The 16,413-nt window shown below is 36.2% G+C and overlaps 1 protein-coding gene across 1 annotated transcript in view; it reads left to right on the top strand.

The window, feature by feature from the left end:
- LOC308232215 (histone-arginine methyltransferase CARM1-like) overlaps positions 1–10,149 on the top strand; it is a gene marked incomplete at both ends in the record, with an annotated part of 57,531 nt that extends 47,382 nt beyond the window's left edge. The window contains 5 exons of the mRNA XM_080638290.1: positions 2,933–3,014; positions 4,922–5,007; positions 6,440–6,529; positions 8,099–8,236; positions 10,056–10,149. Of these exons, the coding sequence (XP_080494416.1) occupies positions 2,933–3,014; positions 4,922–5,007; positions 6,440–6,529; positions 8,099–8,236; positions 10,056–10,149 (490 nt within the window). The remainder of the gene's footprint in view (positions 1–2,932; positions 3,015–4,921; positions 5,008–6,439; positions 6,530–8,098; positions 8,237–10,055) is intronic.
- Between the last annotated feature and the right edge of the window lie 6,264 nt (positions 10,150–16,413).

Raw genomic sequence — 16,413 nt, 5'->3', positions numbered from 1 at the left:
ATCCTCCCAGAGAACAAGTATTAATTCCCAAGTCCTGAACAAATTCTAATTTAGTAGTTATGTTCTGTCCACCAAATTTTTTCATGCAGCTTTAACTAGAAGTTGTACTCCTTTTGCCTTGGAGTGTCCTACTGCTACTATCCACTGTTGAGCTGTTGCTGTGCTATATATAGGAGGAAACAGTTGCAGCGATATTCTAATGAGGAGAAATTGAGATTATTCCATTTCAGCAAAGGGCACATTTATTTGTAAACTTCTTCAGTTCTTCATGTGATACATATCAGTTAATTTATAGATCATTATTTAAAGGTTTTGTATAAAAGGTACTGTGGAACTCCTGGGTTAACTATTTTAAATCTTCTGGAAGATTGTAACTGCAGCCTTTCAACTGTTCTTTCAGCTTGTGATGTGGAATTCATGTGAACTTTAACTGGTGTTCGTCAACCTATTTGTTGGTTTCTTAGATTAAAGACAGTTTTCTTCCATGCCCAAGTGTCCGGGGAACCAGGTTATGATATAACTGCTTACACTTAGAAGATTTCTTCTGGCTGTCTCTGAAGTAGAGCTATGACAAAATCTTACTGTTTCTGTAGTGATTAAAGGAGTGAGAGAAGTTTGAGTAATTTACATGCTGAATCCTTTGCTGGCAATGTTACTTTATACAGCCAGTTTGTGGTCAGTTGTCTCATTGTGTAGTTGAGCCAGCTATGAAATGTTTGCATTGTATGTTTACAATCACAAAACAATGCAACAGTACTTCTCTGTGTTAAGAAAATGAAAAAAGAAAGGTAGAATTAAATTCTGATAAGTTTTTGCATCTCAACTGTCATTCTGGTCTTCCCCAAGATCCTGTTATTTTTGCTTATATACATGACACGTCTCCTGAGCAGAGGGCTATAGTATCAGTCCTCCAATCAGTCCACGTAGTTATAGCTTTGTATGGATGCATGGCCAGGTCATTGATAGTACAAGAAGATTAAATATCCTTGAGGCTAGTAAGTGCTTTAAAGACCAACAAATTAGTGCTTCTAATGTCTTCAACCAAACATGGGATCACAATGTTCGGAGTCGAGAGTGCAAGTAGTTCTGCATATGCACCACTCTAGTGCATTTACATTCTTAATACTAAACGGTCTGGATACCCTGATAGATCCAGAGCTATAAAAGTCCTATTTCAGACAAACCACTTCCTCAGGTCTTTCATGGGGTTTGCAGTAAACTGTCAGGAACTAATTGGCAACAGCCTGTGATGTCCTCAGCTTCAAATTCCAGGCCTCAAGCAACAGCTTTTATTCATTATCCAGCTTTGTTACTTGGAACAGAGGGTGTGTTTTATGTGTAATAAATCCCCACCTATATAGCTAAATCCGTATTATGTGTCTTAGAGATTGGATATGGTTTTGAATCCGGTTGGATGATGGTACTTGAGCAAAGGACTGAAAGAACTAACTAGATTTTCAGTTTGAACTTTTACCTGGTAAAGGCACCATGGCTTTAAAAAACTTCAAAATCCAAAAATCATGCTGTGTGTTGTAACATTAGATGTAGCAGTTAGAGTAGCCTGTTTACTATACAAAGGAATGGCTACATGTTTCCCATACACTTAGAATTATTGCCTTGTATCTATACGGTAATAGTAGTTGTGAGACTGTGTAAGTATGGGGTTTTTTCTCTTGATGCCTATAGATTGGCTTACTGTTGGGCTTCAGAGCTGCTTATTAATTTGCATGTAACAGTTATCATTCCCAGAAGTGTGATAATGTATAGTCTACCATAGAAGAGCAGACTGCTCTCTTTGTTGGTGGAATTCTTCAAAGATAGAAAGATACAAAGCATAAATATATGTAGCAAGTTGTTAAAAATAGTGTGCATTTTGCACGCGTTTCTCTTCAGTGATAAATAAGCAACTCAATTATACAGTACAGCAAACATAGGGAAAAGGGTAAAAGATCACTTGCAAATATTGGTGTGAGCTGATCTCCTCTGTTGTGCTTATCTGAGTCCTTTCCTTAAAGATATCTTTAAGGCATACAGTCATTTAGGCATCTTCCCTTTATGCAATTAGCACAGAAGTAGTAATGCAGAATTTACCAGCATTAAAGAGATATTGCCAGATTGGTTTAGACTAACTCATCCACTTTAGAAAAAGTTATGATAGTTTAGGAGTTGTACGATACTGTAACAATGAGGACAAGTGTTTAAAGTTTTCATTTTTAAATGTTTCTGAAGACTTAGAATTCTTGACTGTGATTTTGTATCTAAATGACACTTCCATCACAAGGAGTTGAGTTTCCTTATGTTTCCCCTTTCCATCTCCTTTTGTTTATGTTGTCTGGAAATAAAGATACCTGTTAGGCTTTTCAATTAGTTGATAAGAGGGCTGTACACAGGAGGAAGATTACTGAAAGCATGTATATTTTAATTTCAAATTTCATACTGGAAATAGTCTGAATATACATTAAATGCACATTTTCATAAATTAATAAAATAAAAAACCTATTTTTTCCCCGTTCTGTTAGTATAGGATTTATTTTCCTTAACAAAAAGGAACAGACCTGTAATGTGGGTGTCCTTATTATTTTGATTTATACAAGGTCCACTCCTGATTCTGCAATAGCTCAAGATTACAGACGTAGCTTAAAATGCCTTAGCCCTGATCCCCATTCTCTGCTTGCTGTGTGGATTCTTTCAGAAGCATATTGTGAAATGTCTCCGTATATCCATTTGATGGGATCATGTCACCTCAGTGCTGTATAGGATGTCTGTACAGAAAGTAAGCTAAGGAGGGCTGCAATTTGGCCTCTTGGCAGACAGGAGAAAGGAAAAGAGGCTTCACCAGACTTCACCTGCCATTTGCAGTTACTCTGCTGGCTTTGGTTGGAACCCAGAAAAAACATTTTTCCCTAAACATTGCATATGTTACTGTTTCTAGGTACCAAGAATGCTTTTATGGGGTCAATCTCTCTAGTCTGCGCACTGCAGCTGTGGATGAATATTTCCGACAACCTATTGTGGTAGGTTTGTATGTCTGGGGGTTATTTTTTTTGTCGTTTGGCTTCTCCCTATCTTGTCCCCTCCACTAAATGCTACAGATACAATAGCCTTCTTGTTTGACAGAGCTCTGTAGCTCTGAGTTGAGTCGAGAGCCAGGAGCATGCAAGTGTGAACAGAGGTACTGTGAAAGGTTAAATACTGTATGCAATATTCCTGGTTTTGCTGTAGTAACAAATATCTAGAGATTTGCACATATTGAGAACCTACAGCATGTGAACAAGTCTCTTCCTAACATGCAACTAGCTTCCCTCAGTGTTTCCAGTCTCTTACACAAGTGACTTGACCTTGATTTTTCCCTTCCCATCTCTGATCCACAAATTAAAGGAAAAGAGAATGCAGCCAAGCAAACAGGTTTCGGTATTATGAAACAACCCTTTTTAAAGTATGCAAATATCCATACTTGATTGGATATTTACATACTTAATATGCAAATATTTTATGTTTAATATTAAATATTGAATTAAATATGTGAGTATTAAATGCTTTAAAATTACATATTAAATATGCAAATCTCTACACATTTAGTGGTGCTAGATTAAATATCTATGGATCTAGCACCTGCCCTTCTCCTTTTTAGCAAAAGTCTAGGTGGTAGCTAGGTAGAAAGAATGAGGGACAAGCCCTTCTCACCTCTCTGGGGAAAAACCTTTAAAACCCACCCCTGCCCCAGTATAATGCTTCAGTGTAGGTGCAATGAATATATTCATTCTCAGAAATTTAACTACAACATATCTAGCTAGCATATCTAGGCTAGCATTAGGCTAACTGATTTAAGTAGTTAGCCTAAGGGATAGTAGTTATGTGGACAGTAGTTATGTGGATAGTAGTTATCCACATGGATACCCTAAAACCTGTCCAGAAATCCTTTAAGACCGTTAGACTACTGATGCGACCTTTTGCATTTGACTGCTTCTGCTACTCAAAGTAGATAAGAGAAAACTGACTTGTCTTCACAGATTTAAGCTGTATCTTTGACTATAGCATGGTCATTCTCAGTGCTGGCTCTCTGACTGTCAGTCAAACTAAGACAAGAATGGAGTAATATGTAGGCCTGTGGCACATAATTGCACCCTGTATGAAGTACGTATTTGGCTTTTATTTCTCAGCTGAGATTCTTCCTACCCTGAATACCAGAAATGCAGTGACCAGTAAAAGCCACATTAAGTTGTTATTTCTTTAAAAAAAATCACATATCTCTTGGCTTACTCTGTAGGTAGGTTTTAGTTCTTAGATGGGTTCACTGGGGGAGATGTGGTAGAAGCCTTTACGTTAAGTATGCTTTACTTAAGAAAGACCTTGTGAACAGTGATAGATTAGCATTAGTACATGTGATCAAAGAAAGAAAAATCTAGGGAAAAGTTTTCATTTGCTGAGTGACTCCTAACTTTTTTCTAGAGGACAATCTGTATTAAGTAAATTTGCTTCCTAATCTTAATAATTTAATTTTCAAGTATTTCCATACTTAGTTCAGCTAAGTTCTTAGTTCAGTTTACTCAACTGTGCAGTGCAGAAAGCATATTAAAATGTGTGTAACTTAAAAAAATAGTATAATAAACCCACCTATTTTTAAGCAAGTGATCAATTTCTGAAAGAATTTTATTGTTTCTAGATTGAATAAAACAGTCTTTGATAGGTATGAGAGCTATCAGATACATTAACTCCTGACAATGTTGCAAAATCTAACAGTGTTCTAAGGGATGCTAAAAAATGGAAACATTTAAAATAAGTTCATTGTGGTGAAGGTTGATTTTTATCTTCTTCCCTACCTCCCCCCACTCCCCTTTTTTCTAACAGAAAGCAAGTTTATATGTTGACAAGACAGAATGGTAACATTTGCAACATTGTTGGGTTTTTTTAATCCACATAGGATACTTTTGACACCAGAATTCTGATGGCCCAGACAGTGAAGTACACTGTTAACTTCCTGGAAGCTGCTGAGGAAGATTTGCACAGGTCAGCAGATGCCAAAAGTTCACTCTTAATCTTTCGTTTTTGTAATTGGCTGCTAGTCATTGGTACTCAGAAACAGAGGAGGCTCTGATGGTGGACATGGTGGAGGGAAGGTGGCATGCCAGAATGATAAGTACACTGCTTGTAATGGATCAGCTCATTCATTTGCATGATTTTGTCTAGGATTAGCAGAGAAGCCTGTTGGTGAGCCTGTAAAACACCAGAACCTGGTTCACAAAATTTTCCTTCTGAAAGGGGTAAAATGGGCTCTGGAAGACAGCGTTTATTTCTTAGCATTTTATGTTGGGGCACATTTAAACATAGTTACAAGGCGATTTTTGTCTTTCTGTGTAGGCATCCTAAAAGAGCTTGTCAAATGGTGTCATTGTAAGCTGCCTTGCTGAACTCTTGTGTATCTCTCTTTTTTTTTTTTTTTTTTTAAAAAAAAAAAAAAAAAAAAAAAAAAAAGCGCCAACATTTTCCAGTCTAACAGGAATCAGGTGTACCTCTTCACTTCCCTCCAGAGCTCCTTCAAATCCTTAGTGGGCAAATCTTATCTGTAAAGAAGCCTGCACTCCTTGTGTCCCAGAATGACAGCAAAGAAGTCTCCCTCTCAGTACACCTGTGAAATAAAATCTATCATATGGGAGAACTTGAGGGAGTACGTCAAGTCCTTGCAAGACACTCTCATAAGGGGGAAATATCACAGGCCATCTTTGAAATTCTGAACCCTCGTTTCCAACATGACTCAGAATTAATTGTATAAACAACATGGTCTAGTGAGAGAAGAATTGCTCTAATGTGGTGGAAACAACTGAAGTATTGCTTTCCAGTTTCATCTGCCTAGTGCTGACTTCCTTCAGCGGGTCTCAGAACTAACATGTTGTTATCTGAATGTTAATTTTATTATATATTTCAAGAAGATTGGATGAGGGTTGGGTTCAACTACATAGCCAGTAATAGTTCTTTTGGAAGGGAAAATATTCCAGCTCTTGCTCAAGCAGCTTAATTTTTCCTTTTTGATCCGGTAGTAATCATGTCTATAAAATTTCTAATAGAACATTTTTCCTTTCAAAATAGTATTTAAATCTAAGTCCTTCACTGGGAATGGGAAATTTTCCACTGGAAGGACTGAACCCCTATATTTGTAGCAGACTGCAGTGTTGCCATAAATGATGCATTAACACTTGTGCAGTAGCATATTTGATTCTACTATTGAATAAGGCACACAAAAAATTAACACTTGAGTCAGTGCTATTGGTTAATTCTATTGATACAGAGAAAAAGAACACATCCTTTTAAATTTACAGAAAATTGAGACATAAACTGATGAATGAGAATAGAAATACGTAAATTAGTACAAGGTAAGTTTCTGGCGGGATTTCAAGTACTTTTTGGAAATTACTTTGGCAGCATATTGGTTTTTCTCCTGCAGAGTGGAAATCCCTTTTGTTTTCCAAATGATGCACTCTGGATTAATCCACGGCCTGGCATTCTGGTTTGATGTGGCATTTGTAGGATCATTGTAAGTACTTTTTCCTTCTTCCTATGAAATACTACTACAGGGGGGATATTGTGTCTTTCATACAAAGTGTTCCAGAATTAGACCTTCATCTGGTGCTAACCTTGTTTGTAATTCCTTCATATTAAAGAAATGATGCCTTGTAGAGGTAATAAGAAATGTAATAACCTAGTGCTAACAGTATGACGAGATGATGGTGATCTTGCTTCCCATGTTGATTAGGGTGCACATAATCTGTGGTAGACCACATCCAGGAATTGTTGAGGGTTAAATATACTATTCTACACAGTACTGATTCTTTCAATATTATATACCTTTCTGGTTTACATTGCAAGTAAAGCAGCAGCATTTGAACATAAGCTGGATTTTCTCAATTGGGCTGGTCTTGTTTGTGGGCAAAAAGGAGAGCAGGCTGTATGTTCCAGCCAACAAAATGGAAACAGAGAAAAATTTACCAGGCTTGGATGGGTGATTTTTTCACTGCAGCACCAGGCATTTATTTCAAAATGGGGACATTCACCTGGTGTAGTGAATGGGTGAAAATTAGGTAAACTTCTTCAGGTGTTAAATACATAGATCTCAGCTATCTGTATTTAGCTCTTAGATAAGATTTATTGATTTCCCAGTTTTAATTTTCCAGTTAAATTGATCTAGTTTTAGATGAGGTGATTTTTTTCAATATATTGTAAAATGCACTTCTATTTATTTGTGTTGATAAATGCCTTTTATTAATCTTTGAAATGAGGATTGGCAAGAATTCAGAATCATATATCCATTAGAAGAAAATGGATATATCTGCATTTCTATTTACTTTAACAGCTGTTAGTAAAATTTTTAATCTTAAAAAAGGAACCAAAAGCTGCACATCAGTTATAACAGCAGACAAAATTGCAGACTTGTAGGAACTGACTGAAATCCTCCATGGAGAAGGCTTCCATTTTGGAATAGGCAACTGCTTAATCAGCAGCTCTTTAATGTTCCTAGAACTCTGGAAGTTCTTTGTCTCAGCTCTTGAAATATCAGTGGATTGGTCTCACGGTATTACCCGTGTTATCCCTTTCTCTGCACCTATGCTCTCATTCAATATATTATTGAAATATATTTTGCAAGTGAAAACTAGGTATAGGACCTTCTTGGAGAGTGTTGTTTAAGGATGAAACTTCCACTGTGAAGAATCACATTGCTACATTCGGGACAAATCTTAATTTCCTGTAACTTGTTGAAATTGTCTGTTGTAGTAAGAGGAGAAGGAAATTAATATTCTCTACAGTGGTAGTGTGGAAAGAAAAGAAAACAGGAGGAGGAAGTACCTCTTTTTTGAATCTCCATAACTGGTTTAGGCATGCAAATCTGGTGGTGACAGGCACAGTATAGATAAAGGAAGAAAATGAGGCATAACGTATTGATTTCCCAACAGAGGGTAGGGTCACTTTGCCACATTACTTGAAGGCAGTTTAAAGTTTATTATAAGCAGTTGAGGCCTCACATATACAAAGGTCTTACAACACAAAGTTGTTTCCAAAAGGAGAAGACAGGAGAGAAAGTCTAGACAGTTTTTCTTGTTTGTTTCAGGGTAACTGTTTGGTTGTCCACTGCACCAACAGAACCTCTCACTCATTGGTATCAAGTACGCTGCCTTCTTCAGACACCCCTCTTTGTTAAAGAGGGGGAATCTCTCTCAGGGAAAGTCTTACTTGTTGCCAATAAGCGGTAAGTGTAAAAGCTTCACAAGCAGATTTTGTAGTGTGGCTGTTCTTGTTACAGGTACCAAGATACTAGTTGATTTTGTGTGTGCTTGTACCCACATTTGCTATTTCTGGTACCATAACCAATTTATATGGTATCACTGATACTGTTAACCTTGGCACTTTTTACCTTGTGAGACTCTGGTCCTCAAAAGGTCTCAATTTTCCACGACAGTTACCTGTGAGGTACTTTCTCACATAACTTCTCCTTAACCATGTGTCACGTCCTGCCTTCCCTCACAATGCCACTTGCAGATTTGGTCAGCTTTCTACTCTGCTATCTTTCACACACGGAAGTTTTCTTAGGTCATGTCCAGACATTTTCCATACCTTGACCTGGTAGTGGCCAGACATTTACCATGGCCTTGGTCTGCCCATGTCTTGCTAACTAGCCTGATGGTTTGCCTGAAGCCCCAGGGTTCCTTGCTTTTCAGCAAGACAAGGAGACAGGGAGAAGTGGGGCTTTCTGAAAAAAAAATATATATACATTTTTACCCTTATGGATGCGCTGTCCTGTTTAAGAATAGTGCTTTCCATGTGGTGGTGTCCTTTCACTGAGGCTAATGAAGATGGCTGCTTTTGGAAGAGCATATTTCCTCCCCAGACGTCTCTGATGAACCTCCTGTTAGTCAAATGTTTGGTAACTCCATCCCTGATCTTTGTTTTGAAAATAATTCTTAAATGATTGGGTCACACAAGTTGCAGCCTGGTTTTCTTATGAGTATGTGTAGTTATAACAGAAAACAAAGCCTCCTCTGTGTAGGAAGGTGATTTTTTTGGGGGTTGGGAAACATGCTCACCAGTCAGATGATTCCAGTGACATCAAAGCTGTCAGTAATACTTCCAGGGCTCTTTATCACATCAGCAAAGGATGCTTTTGGACTTGTCAAACTTCCAGATCTTCTCCTTAGAAACTCCTCTAAATAATACAGATCTTGATACATCTCTTTCAAACATAAAATGTATTCATATTTTAATATACAAAAAAACCACTCTATGCCACTAAGTGATCGTATAGCTACTGCTTAAGGTATGTCAATACATAATGCACATTATGATATACGTATGTCAATACATAATACATAATACGTAATACATAATACGTAAGTACAGAATGGCTCAGACCAACCAACCTAGTGACCTTCCTAGACTGAGAATGAGAAGTACTTTAACCATGTGTTAGCATTGAGCTAACAGGTCTTGCCACAAAACTAATCTGCTTTTAGGATCTACATAACACCTCTGTGTAACTCCACAGTTGTTGTTCGATGCTGGAGGACCAGCTTTGGTCACCTTCAGTGTATCAGTATGCTCTCAGGCGCTTAGTTGGTCCTCTTTACTTTTCTGTGTAAACTCAGTTTCTTGCAAAAAGTTGGGTGAAAAATATCCTTCCTGGTGAAATCCAGGATTACGACCATAGTGAACCTCATGGCATTTGGCCAGTTAGATATTTTTTTATCATTAAATAATACTCTGTTTGTACTGGCTGATGTTGAAATTTATAGTGTTTCTGTCAGAAAAGGAGAAAATTGAATACTCTCAGTGTAAAATTATGTTGTCCAGATGCATATTTTTAAAATCACTTAAGCATCTTGCAAATTTTACTTCTTTTGAGATGATTAAATAATCATACAATTGCACTCATTCCACTGTAAATAATTTTTCTTTGCTTCTTATACTAGGTGATTATCATTCAGACAGTAAGTACACTAGTATTTTTCACACAAGATGTTACGGTTGTTTTAATTCCATTACCTCTTTTTTATACTTCTCTTTCTATGCAGACAAAGTTATGATATTCACATTGTGGCTATGGTGGACGAGACAGGAATTAAGTCTTCTAACATTCTTGATTTAAAAAATCCAGTTTTTAGGTAAGAAATGATTTTGACTAAAGTATGCCCTTGTAGAGCAGTAACATCTTGTATGACATGAAGCAAAACACACTTACTGGGGAAGAACAAGTTTCTGACCTCTTACAGTTTATGTTATTTCTACAGGTATGAGGGCATCCTTGCTGTGTGTTAGCAGTAGTTACTTATGTAATCCAAAATTCTATTTAGGGTGTGTGCAAAATAGCAAAATAAAAAAGCTTTATTTAAGAACTGTAATGATTCAGTGCTTTGCCAAAATAGTAGACATATACTTACGTGAATGAATGTATACTTAAAATATTTTGCTGTTTCCTGTTGTGTGATGTACATCATTATAATTCGAGGAATCAGTAATATGCCAAGATGCATTCTGCTAAGTACATAAATATTGGCATTACTATTTCATATGAAGAACCTGTCCTTTCTGTATTAAACATGAGAGGAGGTAAAAAAACCCTACATGCTGCAATCCTTTCTAACAGGATGCCTCCATTAGGCATTGCTACAGCACTTTATTTTGGAGAAAAGCAGTCAATTACAGATGAAAACAAGCAGGAGGAAGGAGCCATCAATTCTTCCAAAAGAAAAAAAAAAAAAAAAAAACCGAAACAAAACCCCCCCCCACAAACCAAAAACACTTTTGAGAAAAATAGGCTGTGTTTTTTTCTTATTCTTATGCTGAATTTGGTCCTAAAAATAGGTAAATTCAGCTGGTGGAACTGATTTTTCCAGAGGGCACCCATGGAAAATGCTTCCCTCATTCATTAGGTGTTTCCCATTTCCTATTTTTTTGACTCAGACCTATATGAAAATTTCACAGTAATCCTATTAAAAAAAATCCATTGTTTCTGATGAAAGTTAATTAATTTTCATCTGTACATCAAATCTGCAGCACATCAGTCATTTTGGCTTTACAGTGGGGCCCTTTTGATTAAATTCGCAAAAATGCCTTTTAATAGAGATTGCTTATGGAAGATTTGCAATAACTATAAATAAAATCATGCACTGGAAAGATTAATTTCTTCAGATTTGACCTGTGACATGGACAGAGTCTAGCTTGCTTATGTTCATGGTCTGGCTAATACTTGTTTCAAATATAAATGCTTCTTGTGAGGATGCTTAACAGTTTACTTGTCTTCTAAAATCTCCATACTTATTCTCAACACCCATTGCATGAGTGCGATTTTTCAAAGATGATACGAGTCTACTCATTTATAAGCAAAAGAAGCTTTTGTTAAGTGTTTTTAACTTACATAAATGTAGAAATCACCTTCAGAATCCTATTACTCATTTGTAAGAAAGCAGGGGGGGAAATGGTCAAAATTGTGTATTACATAAAAAAGTACTTTAAGTTATATGAAGGATTATTGCATTTTGAAAATTGAATGTAAAAATGTCACTGTGTGACTTCATGGTTGCTAGCCTATTAACCATATTGAGTTCAATAATATAGACTGCTGTTCTTTTAAGCATTAATTCTTAAGAGTGCTTGGTTGTGAAATCCTCCTATAACACTCTGACCTTATTTAATAGGTTTCTCCTATGAGGCTTCATTAGAGTTTGTTGGGGGTTTGAGTTTTTTTTCCTTCATTTTTGTTTGTCTGTTAGTTTGGTTGGGGCTTTTTTGTTTGGTTGCTTGGTTTTGTGGGTTTTTCTTTGTTTTTGTGTTTTTCTGCTTGTTGATCCTTCTCCATTCCACCCTGTCCTCCCATAGCAATTACCAAAACTCTGAAAGAGTTAAAAAAAAAAAAAAAATGGGCAAAGAGGACTTCCCAAAAGAAAAATGCTTATTTATAAACATGAAATAACTTTAAAAGCATTTAAAAACATTTAAAAGCATTTGTAAGGTTTTTAAAAAATTAAAATATAATCCAGGTTTTAAACCAGGACATACGAATTACTGTGCATGGTGGGACATTATGCCAACACATACAGCCTAGCTCTCTTCTGCATCACTGCTCTATAGTGTCCCTGATACAAATGTTTATCTCTGTACCACAGGGATAGATAGTAGAGAAGAGGCAATTCTAGACATTTTTTTGCTCATTTTAAACAACTCCATACTTATTCTATAGCATAAGGCAAAAATAAAAGACTGAACTAGGGAGCCTTTAATTTCTGTAAAAGCAATGGCCAGAGCCACTATACATAAGAGCAAAAGAAAGTATCTATCTCCATTTGTAAAATAAACTATAGTGGATTTGATAACGTATTACACTTGTTTGCACAGCTGCAAATCTAGACGAAAAGAATTAGAATTTAAATTTGAAATCACACTGCATTTAATAAGTCCAGTAACAGAACAAAGCACTGATTTCTTAGCTTTATTCCAATGAGACTTATCTAACATACATTGGCTGAGTGTTCTATTTATAACACTTTCAATTTCATTAAAGTCTTTATTAAATATCAAAAGCTGTCAATAGTTTTTCTCCAGAGCAAAACAAAAGCTATATTAGAATCTATTAAGCCTGCTTAGTTCAGCTAGTGCTGTAAGCTATCAAAGAACTGCATATATTAACTGTTTTATTCTTTCATCTATTTTTAGGTTTGCCTAGAATGAATATATATATATATATATATATCTCATATATATACGAGATGGCATTTGAAAACAGAAGTGAGATTCTCACCAAGCTGATTAACCAATGAGGCCAAAATCAGTTCAGGTCTTAGGAGGCCTACTGGTACTTCTGTAAAACCAATTTGTAGCTGTACCCATATGTAACTGTGTATGTGAGTCACATGAGAAGGGGATATGTGGTTTCATCCTTGTTTTTTTTTTTTTTTTCAATTGTAATTTAGCCTGTGTTCACATGTAGAGATTAATTGCAGCAGACTCAATTTTATTTCAGAAAGTTCATTTGGTATAGAACAAGAACTGTATCTCTGTGTTTGCTTATATTTCTGTTTTACAGTAAGCTCACAGTGGTTCACTGCTGTTTGTTCTGCCTATTTTTTTTTAAATAGTATTCTTAGTTACTGAACAAAGCCTACCTCGTGTTCGTATATGTAACACATCAAAAGATCTTTGAGCAGTATGTAGTGCCCATGCTTTAAATACTCAGCACTTAAGTCCAGATTTCAATGTTTGGTGTAATCCTCTAGCTCACCAGGGCAGTCTGCTAAATACTTCAGTTTCCTCTCAATGGACTCATTAATTTGGTTCATTTAGAGACATGAGCCTAAAGTCATCTTACATATGCTTTGTAACTGTTCTGAAATTTCTCTATGCCTATAGAAATGTAACAGGACACATTTGTGAATTACTCCTAGCATAGTGAGATATAGAACTGTATGATAGGGTATGTGTGACTTTCACTTTTTCTGTAGCTCTGTGAGAAGTTATAGGAAAATGCAGTTTTGGCTTGTGTACCTAACAAATGATGAAGACTATAGAGTAACAGTAGATTTTAATGTGATCTTCCTCCAGACAATGTTATCCATAAAAAGCACATAGTGACTTTTATAGAATATGTTTCTATCATTCAAGTATATGCCTTAGGTTGAATTAATGAGCTGGAGTTGAATCAGAAATTTATACATCATTTTACTACCAAAAACATACCCACAGTAATACCTCTAGCAAGATACAACCAGCCTTCAGCCTTCCACACACTGCTGGAAGCCTTGTTTGAATTAAAAGCCTCAGGAAAACTGACCCTTCTCCCAGAAACTTACATGCCACATTAGGTAAAAAGACCAGCAAAGGACACCTCCTGGGAGTAATTAAGAAACACCTGTAGTTTCAGAGGTATTTCTCCAAGCCAACAGCCATTTGCAGCTATTTAAATGTAGTTTATGAGATTACGGAAAGTAGTCCCTAAAACTGTGAAACTTGTAAAAGTAACATGAACTTTATGGCTGAGGCCATGAAGCCACTGAAGTTAGTGCCAGAAAATTGTTGCCTTGTCATTTCCAGTAGTATTTAATACAGCAGGTGAGAGACTTCTAGTATAAAAATGTAGTTTGCACAATAAAATACTGGTTTGTTACACAATATAAATATATATTTAAAAAATTGTATTTAATGTGGGTTGCTGCCTCAGAATTATAACAGAAATTATCATTCTAACCGGCACAATCAATGTAATATTTCTGATGCCATGTCTGACAGTTGGGTATGTATCCTATGTAGTCTGTTGATGGTTTTATGCTTATATGGAAGAAGGAAACAAATCCAGGAATATCCAAATCTAAACACCAGGCATCTGTAGTTCATGGTTTTCTAGAGTTTGGCAGATTTTCTGCAGCAATTATGAAAGGAGTGTATGGTTTGAATCTGAATTCAGCTTACAGATTTGTAATGTCTCCTGCTGACCTACACGTCTGTCTGGATCTCACATTTCAGTCTCAAACCTCTTCTATACAGACTAAAATGCGTCTGTATAACAAAGACTTTTTTAGGGAAAATAGGGAAAAACCTTACATTGCACATTTCATGTGGCAACTTCAGGGTTTTTTTAAGGAAAAGAGTAAATAAAGGAGAATTAAAACAAAAGCAGCAGACAGCAGGGTCAGGTTTGCTATCTTTATTTAATTACAGAGCAAAAGGTGTATGTATCTTATAACTGCACCTTCAACATGTATAGAAAAGATCGATTCCCTACTCACTAACAAGAACAAAGAATTTTTCAAAGTGATTGCTACTTTGAAGTGATTTGAATGATCCATTACTGGTATTTGTATTCTCTTTGCATCTGGACTTCACTTGATGCCAGATTGCATGCTAAAACTGAAGGTTTACATTGGGTACTCTAACATTTGCTGTTTGAAGTAAGGTTCTGTGACTGTCTCAATTTCCTTATTGCTTAACATGTTCTTTTGTCCTGCTTTGAAGTCTTGGTGATTTTGAAGTGCACAGGAGTCTAGTTTTAAGGACTACAGTGTACTGTTTTCACCATATAGGACTTTCTGGATATAAACATGAGAATGTATTTGTGAAGTATTTTTGAAACAACATGTCAATGAAAACACTTTATTGAAACAAATGCTGGTGGTTTGTTTTGGTTTTTTATAGACAACATTAACGAGTGCTAGAGAATGTAGGGGAACTAAAGGAGAACTGTGCGGATGCTGAGCAAAGAGTGATAGTGTATTTTTACAGTGTAAGACTCTTGAACAGATTTGACGACATTATGAATTACATAATTTCCTCATTTATAATTGAAGAGGCTGTATTAATCCTGTCAAAAATGACATACTGTCTTGTATCCCATAGACTCAAAATGCACAATAGGCTTTGGCCTTGTAGACAGTATGTGGAAAAACAGAACCTAAAAAAAAAGAGTTGAAAAAAATACGACTGAGAAAAATAAGATCAATGAACCTCTAACCAGAAAGACTACTCCTGAAGTTTGCTAAAACCTGACAAAACCTAAACAATCGTCAAAGGATGTTTCTCATGAGAAAACCATGATTAATTGCCCTTTTGGTGAACTTTTGTCGTTATAATCTCATTTTAATACTAAAAATCACACCTACAGGTCACAAGACTCCTGTGTATTTAGGTGTTTAGTTATGTGATCCTCATGTAAACTAGATGACCTGTCAGTAAAAGTTGGGAGGGTTACAGGGAGTTGCTAATTTGAATTAAATCATATAAACATGTAGAATACAGGGTGGGGAGAAATGAGGGAAGACTCCATCATAACTGATGAGATTGGTTGATGGGCTGAACCTGTGTTCTTCCCCCATAGGGATGTCTATTGGGTAACAGCTGTACCCTGTGAGCACTTAATGATTGATTTTTATCTGGCTTTACATATTATTTTTATGCTTGTTCTCGCAGTTAGTGTATTGTCAATGCAATCTGCAAAGCTTAAAACAATCACAAAAGTATATAATAGAAGTTCTTAGTTTAATTAATTAAATCTTAGTTTAATTGATTAAAATTGATTTAATTGATTGTGGTCTTAATTCTTGAAAAGCAACCACCAAAAAAATGGAAAATATAATCAGTGTAGAGACCAGACTTATCACAAACATCTACCGCGCTTGTTCCAAACACTGAAGCAGAACATCTGAGCTGTGGGAACATGCAACCTTGTATTATTATGCTTCTTATGGCGACCTTCAAAATACACTCTCTTCCCCTGCCTCCCTTTAAACCACTAAATTTTCACAGTTTTGTCAGCCATGATGGGGACATTTCAAGGAGTGGGAAACCTAAAAACCATAATCCTGCCCATGTCTATTCCATTTTCCAAGTCACTGCCAAGTGCTACCCAAGAGACAAAAGAACAGTACTGCCACCAGCTCACTTAAT

Source organism: Psittacula echo (genome assembly GCF_963264785.1).
Source record: "Psittacula echo genome assembly, chromosome: Z".
Lineage (NCBI taxonomy): Eukaryota > Metazoa > Chordata > Aves > Psittaciformes > Psittacidae > Psittacula > Psittacula echo.
Note: the sequence above shows the minus strand (reverse complement) of the source record. Positions and strands in the feature narration are given on the sequence as shown.